General features: G+C 36.8%; 1 protein-coding gene across 3 annotated transcripts in view; it reads right to left on the bottom strand.

The window, feature by feature from the left end:
* The window catches only part of KIAA1958, a 170841-nt gene that overhangs the window by 77245 nt on the left and 80936 nt on the right, over positions 1–12660 (bottom strand). For all 3 annotated transcript variants that reach the window (XM_079926293.1, XM_079926292.1, XM_079926291.1), the window contains exon 2: positions 2090–3284. In XM_079926293.1, the coding sequence (XP_079782419.1) occupies positions 2090–3260 (1171 nt within the window). In that variant the 5' untranslated portion in view covers positions 3261–3284. The remainder of the gene's footprint in view (positions 1–2089; positions 3285–12660) is intronic.

Raw genomic sequence — 12660 nt, 5'->3', positions numbered from 1 at the left:
CTAAAGCTAATAATATCTTAGCAATATAATATCCTTCCACAGAACAATGGATCAAAACATCAGGATCATTCTTTAGGAAATTCCTATTACAGTCAGTTTGAGCCTCAATGTCTCATTTACTATACACATACTAGTGGACTAATATCCACAAGGCAGATGCAAGGAAATCTTTCAACTTACTTTTGCAGGGGTAAATTATTAGAAGGATATGCAATACAAACAATAGTTTTACTAAGCTGTTTTGCTATACTGGACCACTTTATAAAATACATTTCTGAATTCTACCCTCAAATATAAATTAAGTGAGAATGTAGAAACTCTGTCAGGCTGTCTCCTATTTTACAAAAAAAAGGGAGGAGGGGGACAAATAAATAAACCAAATTCACAACTATTTAAGTGAAAAGGTACTACTTATACCCTATATGTATCAAGAGTTAGAGTCTTAATACAAAGACTTTCACAAGCCTAATAAAGATAATATTGTGTCTAATGATGTGAATATTGGCCAAAGACCATGTTGTGATTAAGTGATTGAATTAAAACTAGAAAGGAAGGAAGGAAGAAGGAGAGACAGCCCAGGGAATGGGACAGAATATTTACAAATCGTATTTAATAGAAGACTTACAACCAGAATCTATAAAGAACTCTTATAACTCACCAATAAAACGACAACATAACTAGAAAATGGGCAAAGGATCTGAATGGGTTTTTCTCAAAAGAAAGATATACAAATGGCCAATAAGCACATTAAAAAATATATAGTCATAAGGGTAATACAAATCAAAACTACAACAAGTTACTACTTCACACACCCAGCAGGATAATTTTTTCAATGGAAAATAACAAGTGTTGGTGAGCATACGGTGAAATAGGAATCTTTTAAAATTGTTGGTGAGATTGTAAAACAGTGAAGCTGCATTGGAACACCGTTTGGCAGCTCCTCAAACATAGAGTTACCATATGACCCAGTGATTCCACCTCTAGGTAGCTGCCCAAGTGAAATGAAAATATATGTCCACACAAAAACTTGTATATAAATGATATTAGCAGCATTATTTACCACAGCCAAAAAATGGAAACAACCTAAGTATCCATCAGCTGATAAAGGAAAAACAAAATGTGGTCTATTCATACAATGAAATAGAAAGGAAAATAACACTGATAGACGCTACCACACAGATTAACCTTAAAAAAATTATGCTAAGTACAAGAAGGCCATCACAAAAGGCCACAAAATAAGAGTCTATTTATATGAAATGTGCACAACAGGCAGATCCATAGAGACAGAAAGTAGATTAGTGGTTGACTGGGGCTGGGAGGAGAGAAAGAATTACTGCTAATGGGTATGGGTTTCTTTCTGGGGTGATGAAAATATTTTGAAATTAGATACTAGTGATGGTTAATAATAGCCCAGATTAAATAAATACTGAATGTTAGAATTACAGAACATTTAGAATGTTAGAATTACAGATAGGGGCCTCATATAATTATTTCTTTCTCCTCTCAATCCATTCCAGTTAGGTCCATGTATTCCAGAAATGCAAGTTATCTGATTATTATAAATTTTGAGAGAAAAAATAAAATACTTCTTTGAGATATATTTGTTGCTTTTTAAAAAAACTTGTTTTAAACTGCCACACCAACTAAAATGAATAAAGTGCTAAATTGGTTCAAATAAATAATACTGAAAAAAACATCAGGTCCATTTTCAAAGTATGCCTAAACCAACATCATTTTGGCTTCAAAACAGTAACCAAGAGCATTAAAAAAAACTTTCAAAAATAACTTTACTTATAAAAATTCAGCTTAAGATCAGATACAAACCTTAAATACAGCCATGCAATATCAACAGCACAATCCTACAGCTGTCCTCTCAGCCCTGAGGTACATCGACTGGATAGATGGCCTTATTTCAGATGAATTTCCTTTACTGTATCACCTGGATGTATAGTATTTCATTATTTCTATCTTTCTGAGAATAATAAAGGCCCAAATTCTAGCAAATTGAGCCAGTGGTTTTAGGAGTGCTGACGGCGCAGAATTCTCTGATGTACGTGGATGAGGGACTCTGTCACCTCACGTGCCATACCTGGTATGCACTGTGCCGTGGCCTCAGTGGTTATGGTCGGAGCAACTGGGGGCTGCTGCTGACTGGAGCTCACTTCTGGCTCTGTGTTAACTGAGGGAGAAAGGGCCACCTCACAGGAGGAGACCTGGCTGGGCAGATGGGACAGGAACTCTTCAGAAGCAACTTGCTCATCCTGTCCAGGCAGCTGCAGGGCAGACAAAGGGATGCTGATCTGTTTGTTAGGATGGGATGTGCTCACCGGCATCTGTATGGCCACCTGCTGGCTGGTGCCATGGGCACTAGTGGGTCCTCTGTTTGGTGAAGCCAAAGATACCCTACCAGTCTTCTGGACGACTGGTCTAGACATCACAGAGGGGGATGCAGACATACCATGTGGGTCTAGCTCTGTGCTGATGGCAGATGTTACATGGGGAATCAGCTTAGCAGACCCTATACAGGAGGGACCAGCATGAGTCTGAGGCTTAGGTTTTGCCATCTGCGTCAATGAGAGGGCTGGTCCATCTACCCCTCCGGTCAGCTCTGCATTCGCCACAATATAATAATCTTCAGGAATCTCCTGTTTGATTTTCTTAATGATCACATCACTGCTGCATTCATCAATCATCTGAGCTTGGGAGCTTGAATGGAGAGAAGATGGGACTATTCCAGGCCTTTTTCGAGCAATGCTTTGAGGCCTTTGGGTTTGGGGTTCAAAGTCACTATCCTCATCTGTAACAGAAGATTCACAAACCATGTCAAACAGAGTGTTTTCATCTTCATACTCTTCAACAGCTTCATCCAGTTCAGAGGGTTCACTGCAATAAGAGAAGTCACAAGAGTCTCTGGTCCGATTACAGTCTAGCTTTGCTTTCACTGGTCTCCCAGGGTACCTTTCAACGGGGCTAGTTTGTGTCTCAGAGGGCACTCCAATTATACTGGGACTATCAGAGTTAAAACTTCTGTTATCCTGGAAACAGACCCTTTCTTGGGAGCCAGCTCTGCAAGTAGCTGTCAGTGGCCAGTGATAAGCATGGCCCGCACTACAGCCCCACATTGCTGTCAGATTCCCATGGGAACCTTCCGAAAGCAAATGTTTCAGGTTTGGAATGAGGCTGCAAATGGTCCCATGGCTGTGGGCCCAGCTGACCAATTTGGATAGATTCTCAGATGAGGTATGAAGGCAATCCTCCATGTTACAGGATCAGCAGTGTCTTTCCTAAAGGAAAATAATCAGAATAAGAAGCTATTATTACCCAAGATATTCCCATATCTCAATCACTTCAATTTCCTTAAACTATGATCATATGGCATTAAAAAAATGTACTTCAAAACTGTATCCAGTTAATATCACTGCATATGGGCAGAGACTGGAAGAGAATACAGGAAAAAAAGTAAAAACAATCGATGGTTTATGGCTATGGGACTTGAGAAACTTTTTGTTAATTTCCTTTATTGTTATAATGTCTACATAAGAAAAAAAAGTAAAAGAAAAAAAAAAAGAAACAAGCAATAAAAAAGAAGTGAGCTTTTTCATAGTACATTTTACTTCCAAAGTCACACAGACAGAGGTTCAGTCAGCCCTGTAATAATAAAATGTGTGTATTATTTGTATTAACCAGGAGGATGAACTTCTAACTTCACCTTCTGCTACCATAAACTTCATTACTAGAGGCAGGGCCACCAAAGGCTTAGATCCATTCTAGGATGGATGTCACAGAAGGGAAATCTGCTGGGCACCAGAAAACAAATGACACTACTGGGAGTCCAAGAAGAGAATGAGGGGCTGTATCTGGGAAGTGGGGAAGAAAAGTTTTTAACAGAGATGGGAAAACAGTCTGGGAGGGGAGCCACTAGAGGCCCCTGCTGGGGTCAGGGGCACAGGCAGGCTGTAGACCAGAAGCAAGGATGGGTAGGCCGGGTGCCAGCACCCTAATCAAATCTTAGGAGCAGGCTCCCCACCTCCTTGCTGTCTGAAATTTCTGAGACATTGCCTTTATCTCACAATTTAGAGGTAAAAACATGCATCTGGTGTATTTCACCATCTGAGGTTCCTAAACACCCAAGTTGGTATATAATCAACTACCACAGAGGAATGAATCATTCCTTATTGGGAAGAGGTCAAAAAGAATACTTGTTATGGGTCCTTGACTGGGTAAGAGTGAGGACAACATGATGAGCAAAAAGTAAAGAGGCACGTGGAGTCCACATGTGATTAGAAAGATTTAATAAGGCTCTGTCAAAAGGGACATCCTGGGAAGAACTAGGGAGGAAGGAACAAGGATCTTTTTTTTTTTTTTGAATTTTTGAATTTCATTATTTTTTTATACACCAGGTTGTTATTAATTATCCATTTTATACATATTAGTGTATACATGTCAATCCCAATCTCCCAGTTCATCACACCACCACCACTACCACCCCCCGCCACTTTCCGCCCTTGGTGTCCATACATTTGTTCTCTATATCTGTATCTCTATTTCTGCCCTGCAAACCAGTTCATCTGTACCATTCTTGTAGAGGAACAAAGATCTTGATGTGTGTTCCCTGGTCATCTGCAGCTGTGGGTGACAAAAGGTACCTCGCTGGAAGTGGGTTCTGCACTAAGGTGCCAAGGTCCAACTGCAATGCCATGTGACCATGCAAAAGGGCGCATAAGAGCTTCCATTCTCTGCCCTGCCTCCATGGTACACCAACAGTAGTGTTTGGTCAATTTAAACCCTTTAACATGTTTTGTAACATGTGTGATATGGCCTCTGTGATACGGCCACGGCTATAGTCAACATCCCGACCCTCATTTTCTGCTACTACTATGGCCTTTTCCCATATTTCCTGTCTCCTCTCTGAACAGTTTCTCACCCCCACTGGGCCTCTAAAAACTCATTCTTTGGCTTGATATGTAGCCTTCCTCTTTCTTCACCTGGAAAACCCCTTCAAGACTGACCACCTCCTGTTGATGTCTTTCTAGATACTCTTTCAGTCTCAGAGATTTTAGATTTTCTTCCTGTACTTCCATTATCTCAAGAAACTTGGCCTTTGCTGTACTGTTATCAATGGACATTCTTACCCATTTCCCAGACTTGACTGAGGATTACCTGAGGACTGGGACTATGATATAATTTTTCATTCATCAATGAGGACCTACTTAGGGATACAGAAGTTAATAAGATATGGTCCTGCTCTTGAGACCTTATAATCTATTGCTGGTGCTGAATAAATGAATGAAGAGTGAATGAATGAATTTATAAATGCTGGCAGCACCATCAACACTAACAAAGTAAACATATAAGACCCTCAAATAAGAAACAAGAAATTTCCTCCTAAGACTTTTATTGTAATCATTCAAGGGATTAGAGGCTTTTCTCCCCAGTGATGTAACCAAAACATGGCTGTCTTGTGTATGTAGCAGAGTAATACATGAACAACCAGATTTTATGAAGCAGCACAACAAATCAGAAGGACAGGGACTAGTGTGGGAGTCAAGAACTTCAAATTTTCATCCTGGAGCTCCTGTCTGTGGCCTCAGACAAGCCACTAATTATCTCTAAGCTTAAAATGACAGGACTATAATCTTTATGTTTCCTTCGTACTCTAGCAATTTAGGAACTTACTTCATTTATATTCCTTTCATATAACTTTAAAGTAGAAATGCAGAAAAACAGAAAGACTGGGTGGGGGGTGTTGATGTTTGTTTGTGTGTGTGTTGTCTGCCTCGCATGGCTTGCGGGATCTTAGTTCCCCAACCAGCGACCGAACCTGAGCCCTCGGCAGTGAAAGCACAGAGTCCTAACCACTGGTCCACCAAGGAATTCCCTGATGTTTGTTTTTTGAGCTTTCTTAACATATCTGTTTAGTTGGTATGGCAGAGACTGCTGTTTGCCTACCCAGTATCCACTGTCTCTTATTCATTACAGAGTCCCAATCTATTGGGGCAGCAATATGCTCACCTAAAACATATTTCCCAGCTTCCTTTGAAATGGGAAATCTTATGACACCATTCTGGCCAATAATATGTAAACGGAAGTCACTGGGTGGGGCTTCTGCAAAAGCTCTTTGAAGCACAGACTTGTCCCAGTTTTCGCCTTTTTCCCTTTGTCCTTCCCTTTCTTCCTGCCTGGAATAAGGATATGATGGCTGGGCCTGCAGAGGCCATCTTAGGAGCATGAAATAAGGACTTAAGGATGGGAGAGAATAGCCAGAGGAGCTTGCTGACATCATGGAGCCACTGCATCAGCTCTGAACTGCCTAAGATTCCTTGTTACTTAAGGGAAAGATAATCCCATGATCTTGCTTAAGCCACTGTTGTTGAACTATTTGATTACACACAGCTGAACTCAACTACTAACTGATACACAAAAAATAATACATTCACCTCTGGTTTTTGAAACCTCAGAGCAGAATCCTTCATTTTCTTTGCACTATACTCTAGGTTTCTCAGACTGGATTCCACAAATAAATCTTGGGAGGTCTATAATTTTATGGCATAATGTTTATAATTGTTTTCATTTTTATCATAATAAAAATACAGTTAATATAAGCATATTATGAATTATCTAAATCTTATATCTAAGTATCACCTTGTAATTTTAGTTTCCCTTTGCCTTTGTATCTATACTCATATTAGTGTCCACAATCAACTAAAGTAACATCACTCAACTTCCAATTTGTTGGGAAACTTTTTCATGCTGTACTCTTTCTAGCAGATATAAATACAAAACTACTCTTCGGCATTAATAATTTTCAAATGAAAAGTATTATGATTTGACATCATGAAAATGGCATATGTAATGTGAAGCAAAATACCTCTTTAAATGTCGTAGGCTAACGAGAAAAGAAATAAATGATATATGCTCACAGAAAAAATCATATACATTATGGCACAATATTTGAATGAAGTCATTGTAACAGTTCAAACTGTAAAAAATGTGGCAGAATCAAAACACAAAATTGTATAAGCCTGAGGAAGTCAAAAGTACTTATTGTCCAGGTAAAAGCTACTATACAGTAGTAAAATAGTAACTTTGCTGAAGACCCGCAGCCAGAAAAAATTATAATTAAAATAAAAGACAAAGTGGATAAAACTTTAAATTTTGTTAAAAGCTTATCCACTTAATTCTATAATAATCACCAACCTCTAAGAATCAACAGGTAGTAATCATAAGTCACTTTTATTACATTATGGAACTTACTAGCAATCTCATGAAGAGGCTCTTAAACTTTTCTTGAGTACCATAAAATGAAAATATTTTTCCAGTATTACTATTAATATAATTCAACCAGGCAACCAATGTTAACTGGTAGCTTTGAGAGCATAATTAGCTAATATTTAAGGTACTTAAATGGATTGAGACTAAGCTGACAAGGAATAGCTATCAATATACTGCAATATATTCAAAGTTTAATACAAAACAGAACCAACCATAAGACAATCAAGGTACTTTCAAACTGCTGAGAATAAGTACAGCTAACCCTTGAACAATATGGGTTTGAACTGCGCAGATGTACTTAAACAGTGATATTTTTCAATAGTAAATAGTACACTACTACACAGTCAGTGGTTGGTTGAACCCTGGATACAGAGGGCCTACTATAAATTATACACAGATTAACTTGGAGTTGTTCAAGGATCAACTGTAGTTTCTAGGATCTACTAATTTCCTTCAGCAGTCTGATGATAAGCTCTATGCTGAAAAATAATGTTTCTTCTACATTTTCAAGAATAGAAAAATGACTTCAGATAGGATTTTCCCATATTTTCTATGAGCAATGATTGGATTAGACACTAAGCTTTACAGAATTATCATGGGATATGTCATTAAAAATTGGCCAAGGAGGCCTGCCTAGCAGAATGTAGGTTAAGTATGAGATTTGATTATCCTAAATCAGCAAACAAAGCTATAAAGTTATCATCACCACACTGTTAACTTAGGCAAGCAGATATTCTATCATTAGTATTTATATTGTTAAAGTCAAAATCAGAAACATTATAGAATCAGACTTTCTACCATTAAACCTAACATTAGGTTTCAGAACATAAAACTATTATTATATCTAACATTCACTGAACAATTACTGATTGCCAGGTACTACTCTAGGACTTGACATATCAATAATCCTAATTATATCAACAATCCTAATAAATTAGATAACTTATTATCCTCATTTTACTTGGACAAAGTAATGGTAGAGCCAAAATTTGAACTTCAGTCTTAACTCCAGAGTCCACACTGTTAATTAACATACTATACTGCCTCCAGCATTATAATAGTAGAAAGATACTGTCTCAAGTCTGGTTCTCTTATCATATTAATGTTGTTAATCTGAACTTATGGTGTTGTAATTTTACTTTAGTTGAATTTGTACGTCTGTTTTTTTTCTTTTTGCGGTATGCGAGCCTCTCACTGTTGTGGCCTCTCCTGTTGCGGAGCACAGGAGCCGGACACGCAGGCTCAGCAGCCATAGCTCACAGGCCCAGCCGCTCCGTGGCACGTGGGATCTTCCCAGACCGGGGCACAAACCCGTGTCCCATGCATCGGCAGGCGGACTCTCAACCACTGCGCCACCAGGGAAGCCCAGTTTTGATTTACAGGTTTATTAGAAGTATAAGCATATATTTTACGTATAAACATATTTAAATAACATTGTGATGAAAATGACTTAAGCCAGCACTAGGTATAAAGAAGGTTCATGAAAATATTTTTCTTTCAAAAATTGGAGAAAAACTTTTTTTTTAGAAAAAAAAAAGGTATAAAAATATTATGTCGCTTTTCCAAAGCCTGACAATGAGCTACCAGTCAAACACCATGAATATCTTGTTGGCTTTCACCTGACTTTAGTTACAACAATTTGCCCCACAGTTCATATAGTCTCTCTCTTTATGAGGTTCTGAACCTTTTAAAGGACTTGGTGTTGCTGTTGTTTTAATACCACGAAATCTCAATTACTGAGGCATAACAAAATGACACAAGAAGAAACAGAAAATCTGAGTAGCCATTTATCTATAAAATAAATTGAATTAAAAAAATCTTGGGCTTCCCTGGTGTTGAGAATCCGCCTGCCAATGCAGGGGACACGGGCTCGAGCCCTGGTCCGGGAAAATCCCACATGCCACGGAGCAACTAGGCCTGTGAGCCACAACTACTGAGCCTGTGCATCTGGAGCCTGTGCTCCGCAACAAGAGAGGCCACGATAGTGAGAGGCCCGCGCACCACAAGGAAGAGTGGCCCCCGCTCACCACAACTAGAGTAAGCCCTCGCACAGAAATGAAGACCCAACACAGCCAAAAATAAATAATAATAAAAACAATCTTTTCCAAAAAAAAGATTTCACTGGTAAATTCTATCACTCATCAAGAAAGAAATAATACCAAAATTATGTAAATATTTTCAAAAACTAGGAGGAAGAACTACCCAACTTGTTTGAGGCTAGCATAACCCTTAATACCAAAACCAGACAAAGATATTACAATAAAGAATATTATAGCTCAATATTCCTAATTTGATGCAAAATGCTTTAAAAACTTTAGCAAGCAGAATCCAACAATATATAAAATGGGTAATACATCATGACCAATCCCAAGAATGCAGACTTATCCCAGGAATGCAAGGTTGGCTGTTTATTCAAAAACTAATCATACTCCAATAAAAATTAATAAAAACAAAAACCAAAACCTAATCAATATAATTCAACATATTAACCATCCACTGGGGGGCATATGATCAATTTCAATAGATGCAGACAAAGTATTTGACAAAATTTTAAATCTATTTATGATAAAAACTCTTAGCAAACTAATAATAGTAGGAACTTCCTCAAACTGATAAAGTACATCTACAAAAAATCTACAGCCAACATCATACTTAATATAAAAGACTGAATTGTTTCCTCCCAAGATCAGGAATAAGGCAAGAATGTGCTCACTTGCATCATTTTTATTCAACATTGTACTAGATGACACAGCTACTGAAATAATACAATAAATGAAAAGGAAGAAAAATTAGAACAGAAGAAGTAAAACTTGTCTATTTGTAGATGATAGGGTTGTTTATGTGGAAAATTCCAGAGAATTCACAAAACAACAGCTAGAACTCATAAATAAATTTAGCAAAGTAATAGGATACAAGATTAATATTTTAAAAATCATATACCAGCCTCAAAATATTAGAAAATTAAAGTTTAAAAAATTATATTCATAGTAGTGCCAAATGTATTAAATACTTAGGAACAAATTCAAGACTTCTATACTGAAAACTACAAAACACTGCTGAGAGAAATTAAACATGACCTAAATAAACAGAGATATATACCTTATTTGTAGACTGGGAAGATTCAATATTGTTAGGTTGGTATTATTCCCAAATTGATCTACATATTCAATGCAATTCCAATCAAAATTCTAGCAGGCTTTTTTAGTAGAAATTGACAAGTCGATTCTAAAGTTTATATGGAAATATAAAGAACTTATAGAATAACTAAAGCAAAATTCTAAAGTAAGAATAAAGTAGGAGGACTCACTCTACCTGATTTTAAGACTTACAATAATTTCCAGCTACAGTAATCAAGATCGTGGGGTACTGACAAAAGAATAGACACATATATCAATGGAACAGAGGAAGTAGCCAAAAATAGACCCACACATATTTGGTCAATTGATTTTTGACAAAAGTGTAAAGGTAATTCAACAGGAAAGGAAAATCTTTCCAACAAACGGTGTTGGATCAATAGAATATCCATTAAAAAATATATATATATCAACCTTTAGCTACACTACACGTAAAAATTAACTCAAAATGGATCACAGACCTAAATCTGAAACTAGAAAACTCTGAGAAGAAATCACAGGAGAATATCTTTGTAACCCTGGGGTAGGCAAATGTTCCTTAGGATGCAAAAAGCACGAGCCATAAAAAATTCTGATAAATTTTACCATATCAATTGCTAATGGAATATAACTAGCTTTAGCAGGGATGGACAAGGGATCCATTAAACTTAAACACACTCAACATTGCTACCTTCTTTCAGGAGTTCCCTGAGTAACTTTCAATGCAAAGGAAACTTGGGTATGCTCTAAAAAGCACTGATGATGTCTCAACTAACAGACCAGTGATTTAAAAACCTAGAAACAACAACAACAACAAAAATAAAACAGAACATGGGAAGCAACAGCTCTTTTAAAAAAACAGAAATAAGGTTACTCTGTTTTTTCTTATCGAGAATGACGTAAACTTCCTATTTTATTTTCCCACCAATTAGAACTCTCAGAATCTAAGAAGTATATCATATAAACTTAATTTCTCCATATTCCCATTAAAGGATACAATTTATTATGTATGTTAAATATGGAAAACTACTTAAACAATGGAGATTTTATCAAAAACAAAAAAGTCTGAAGAAAAAAGTTCCAACATTAATGTGTAGAAAGGAGATACTACTTTAAAAAAAACACAGTAAAGGATATGGAAAGGGTATTTATTGCTATTGAGGCCTAAAATGTGCTTTCTAAAATTTAAAATACATCTATTGTTTCAAACAAAATTTATATGTAAATTATATAAATTAGTAGACATTAAAAATGGGCTTATAAATAAAGAATTCAGAGAATATTTGCTTTTACTTTAAGGTAGTGTATTTATTAATTTTCAAATGTCACAACTACCACGTAACTATTATGTAATTTTTTTTGGAAACAGACAAATTCTAAAGATACTTTGTCCATAGTATTGATAATTTTAAAAATCACACTAAAAAATATTTAAATTCCATACCATGAATATATAACATGTATTTCATTTATATTTCAATTCAGTAAAATCTACTGAATACCTGCTATATGCTAAACACTGTGTTATGGAGTAAATTGTATCCCTCCAAAAAGATATATTTTAGTCCTAAGTCCCACCACCTCAGAATTACCTTATTTAGAAATAGGGTCATTGCAGATGTAGTCAGTTAAGTTTGGATGAGGTCATACAGAGGTAGGGTAGGCCCCTAACCCAACACGACTGGTGTCCTTAAAAGATGACAGATACACAGGGAGAAAGCCATGTGACAATGAAGGCAGAGACTGGAATTATGCAGCTGCAAGCCAAGGAACACCAAAGATTGCCAGCAAACCACCAGAAAGAAGCTAGTAAGAGGAAGGAAGGATTCCCTGCAGGTTTCAAAAGTAACATAGTCCTGCCAACATCTTCATTTAGGACTTCTTGCCTCCAGAATTGTGGGACAATAAATTTCTGTTGTTTTAAGCCACCCAGTTTGTGGTACTTTGCTAGGCAGCCCTAGGAAACTAATACACACTGTGTGAAGCATTCCGGAAAAAAAAGAGAAATAAAACTGGCATTCTTGACTTCAAGAAGTTTAAAGTTTAATAGTACACTATGTAAGTCAATTAATTAATAAACTATAATACAATATAAGTAAATGTTCCAGATATGGGGATAATGATTAATTCTACTTTTGGGGTGAGGAATGCAAAGGAAGTAGGATCTACTTCCCGAAAGAGGTGAAGGCATTCTGCACAAAGCCACAGTGACTTGAAACAGTATGGTGATTTTAGCCAACTATAAGGATTCAGTTGTTACTGGCTGTGACCTTTA

The sequence above is a fragment of the Stenella coeruleoalba genome (assembly GCF_951394435.1).
Source record: "Stenella coeruleoalba genome assembly, chromosome: 7".
Classification (NCBI taxonomy): Eukaryota; Metazoa; Chordata; class Mammalia; order Artiodactyla; family Delphinidae; genus Stenella; species Stenella coeruleoalba.
The sequence above is the reverse complement of the archived record's forward strand: the minus strand, read 5'-3'. Positions and strand labels throughout refer to the sequence as shown.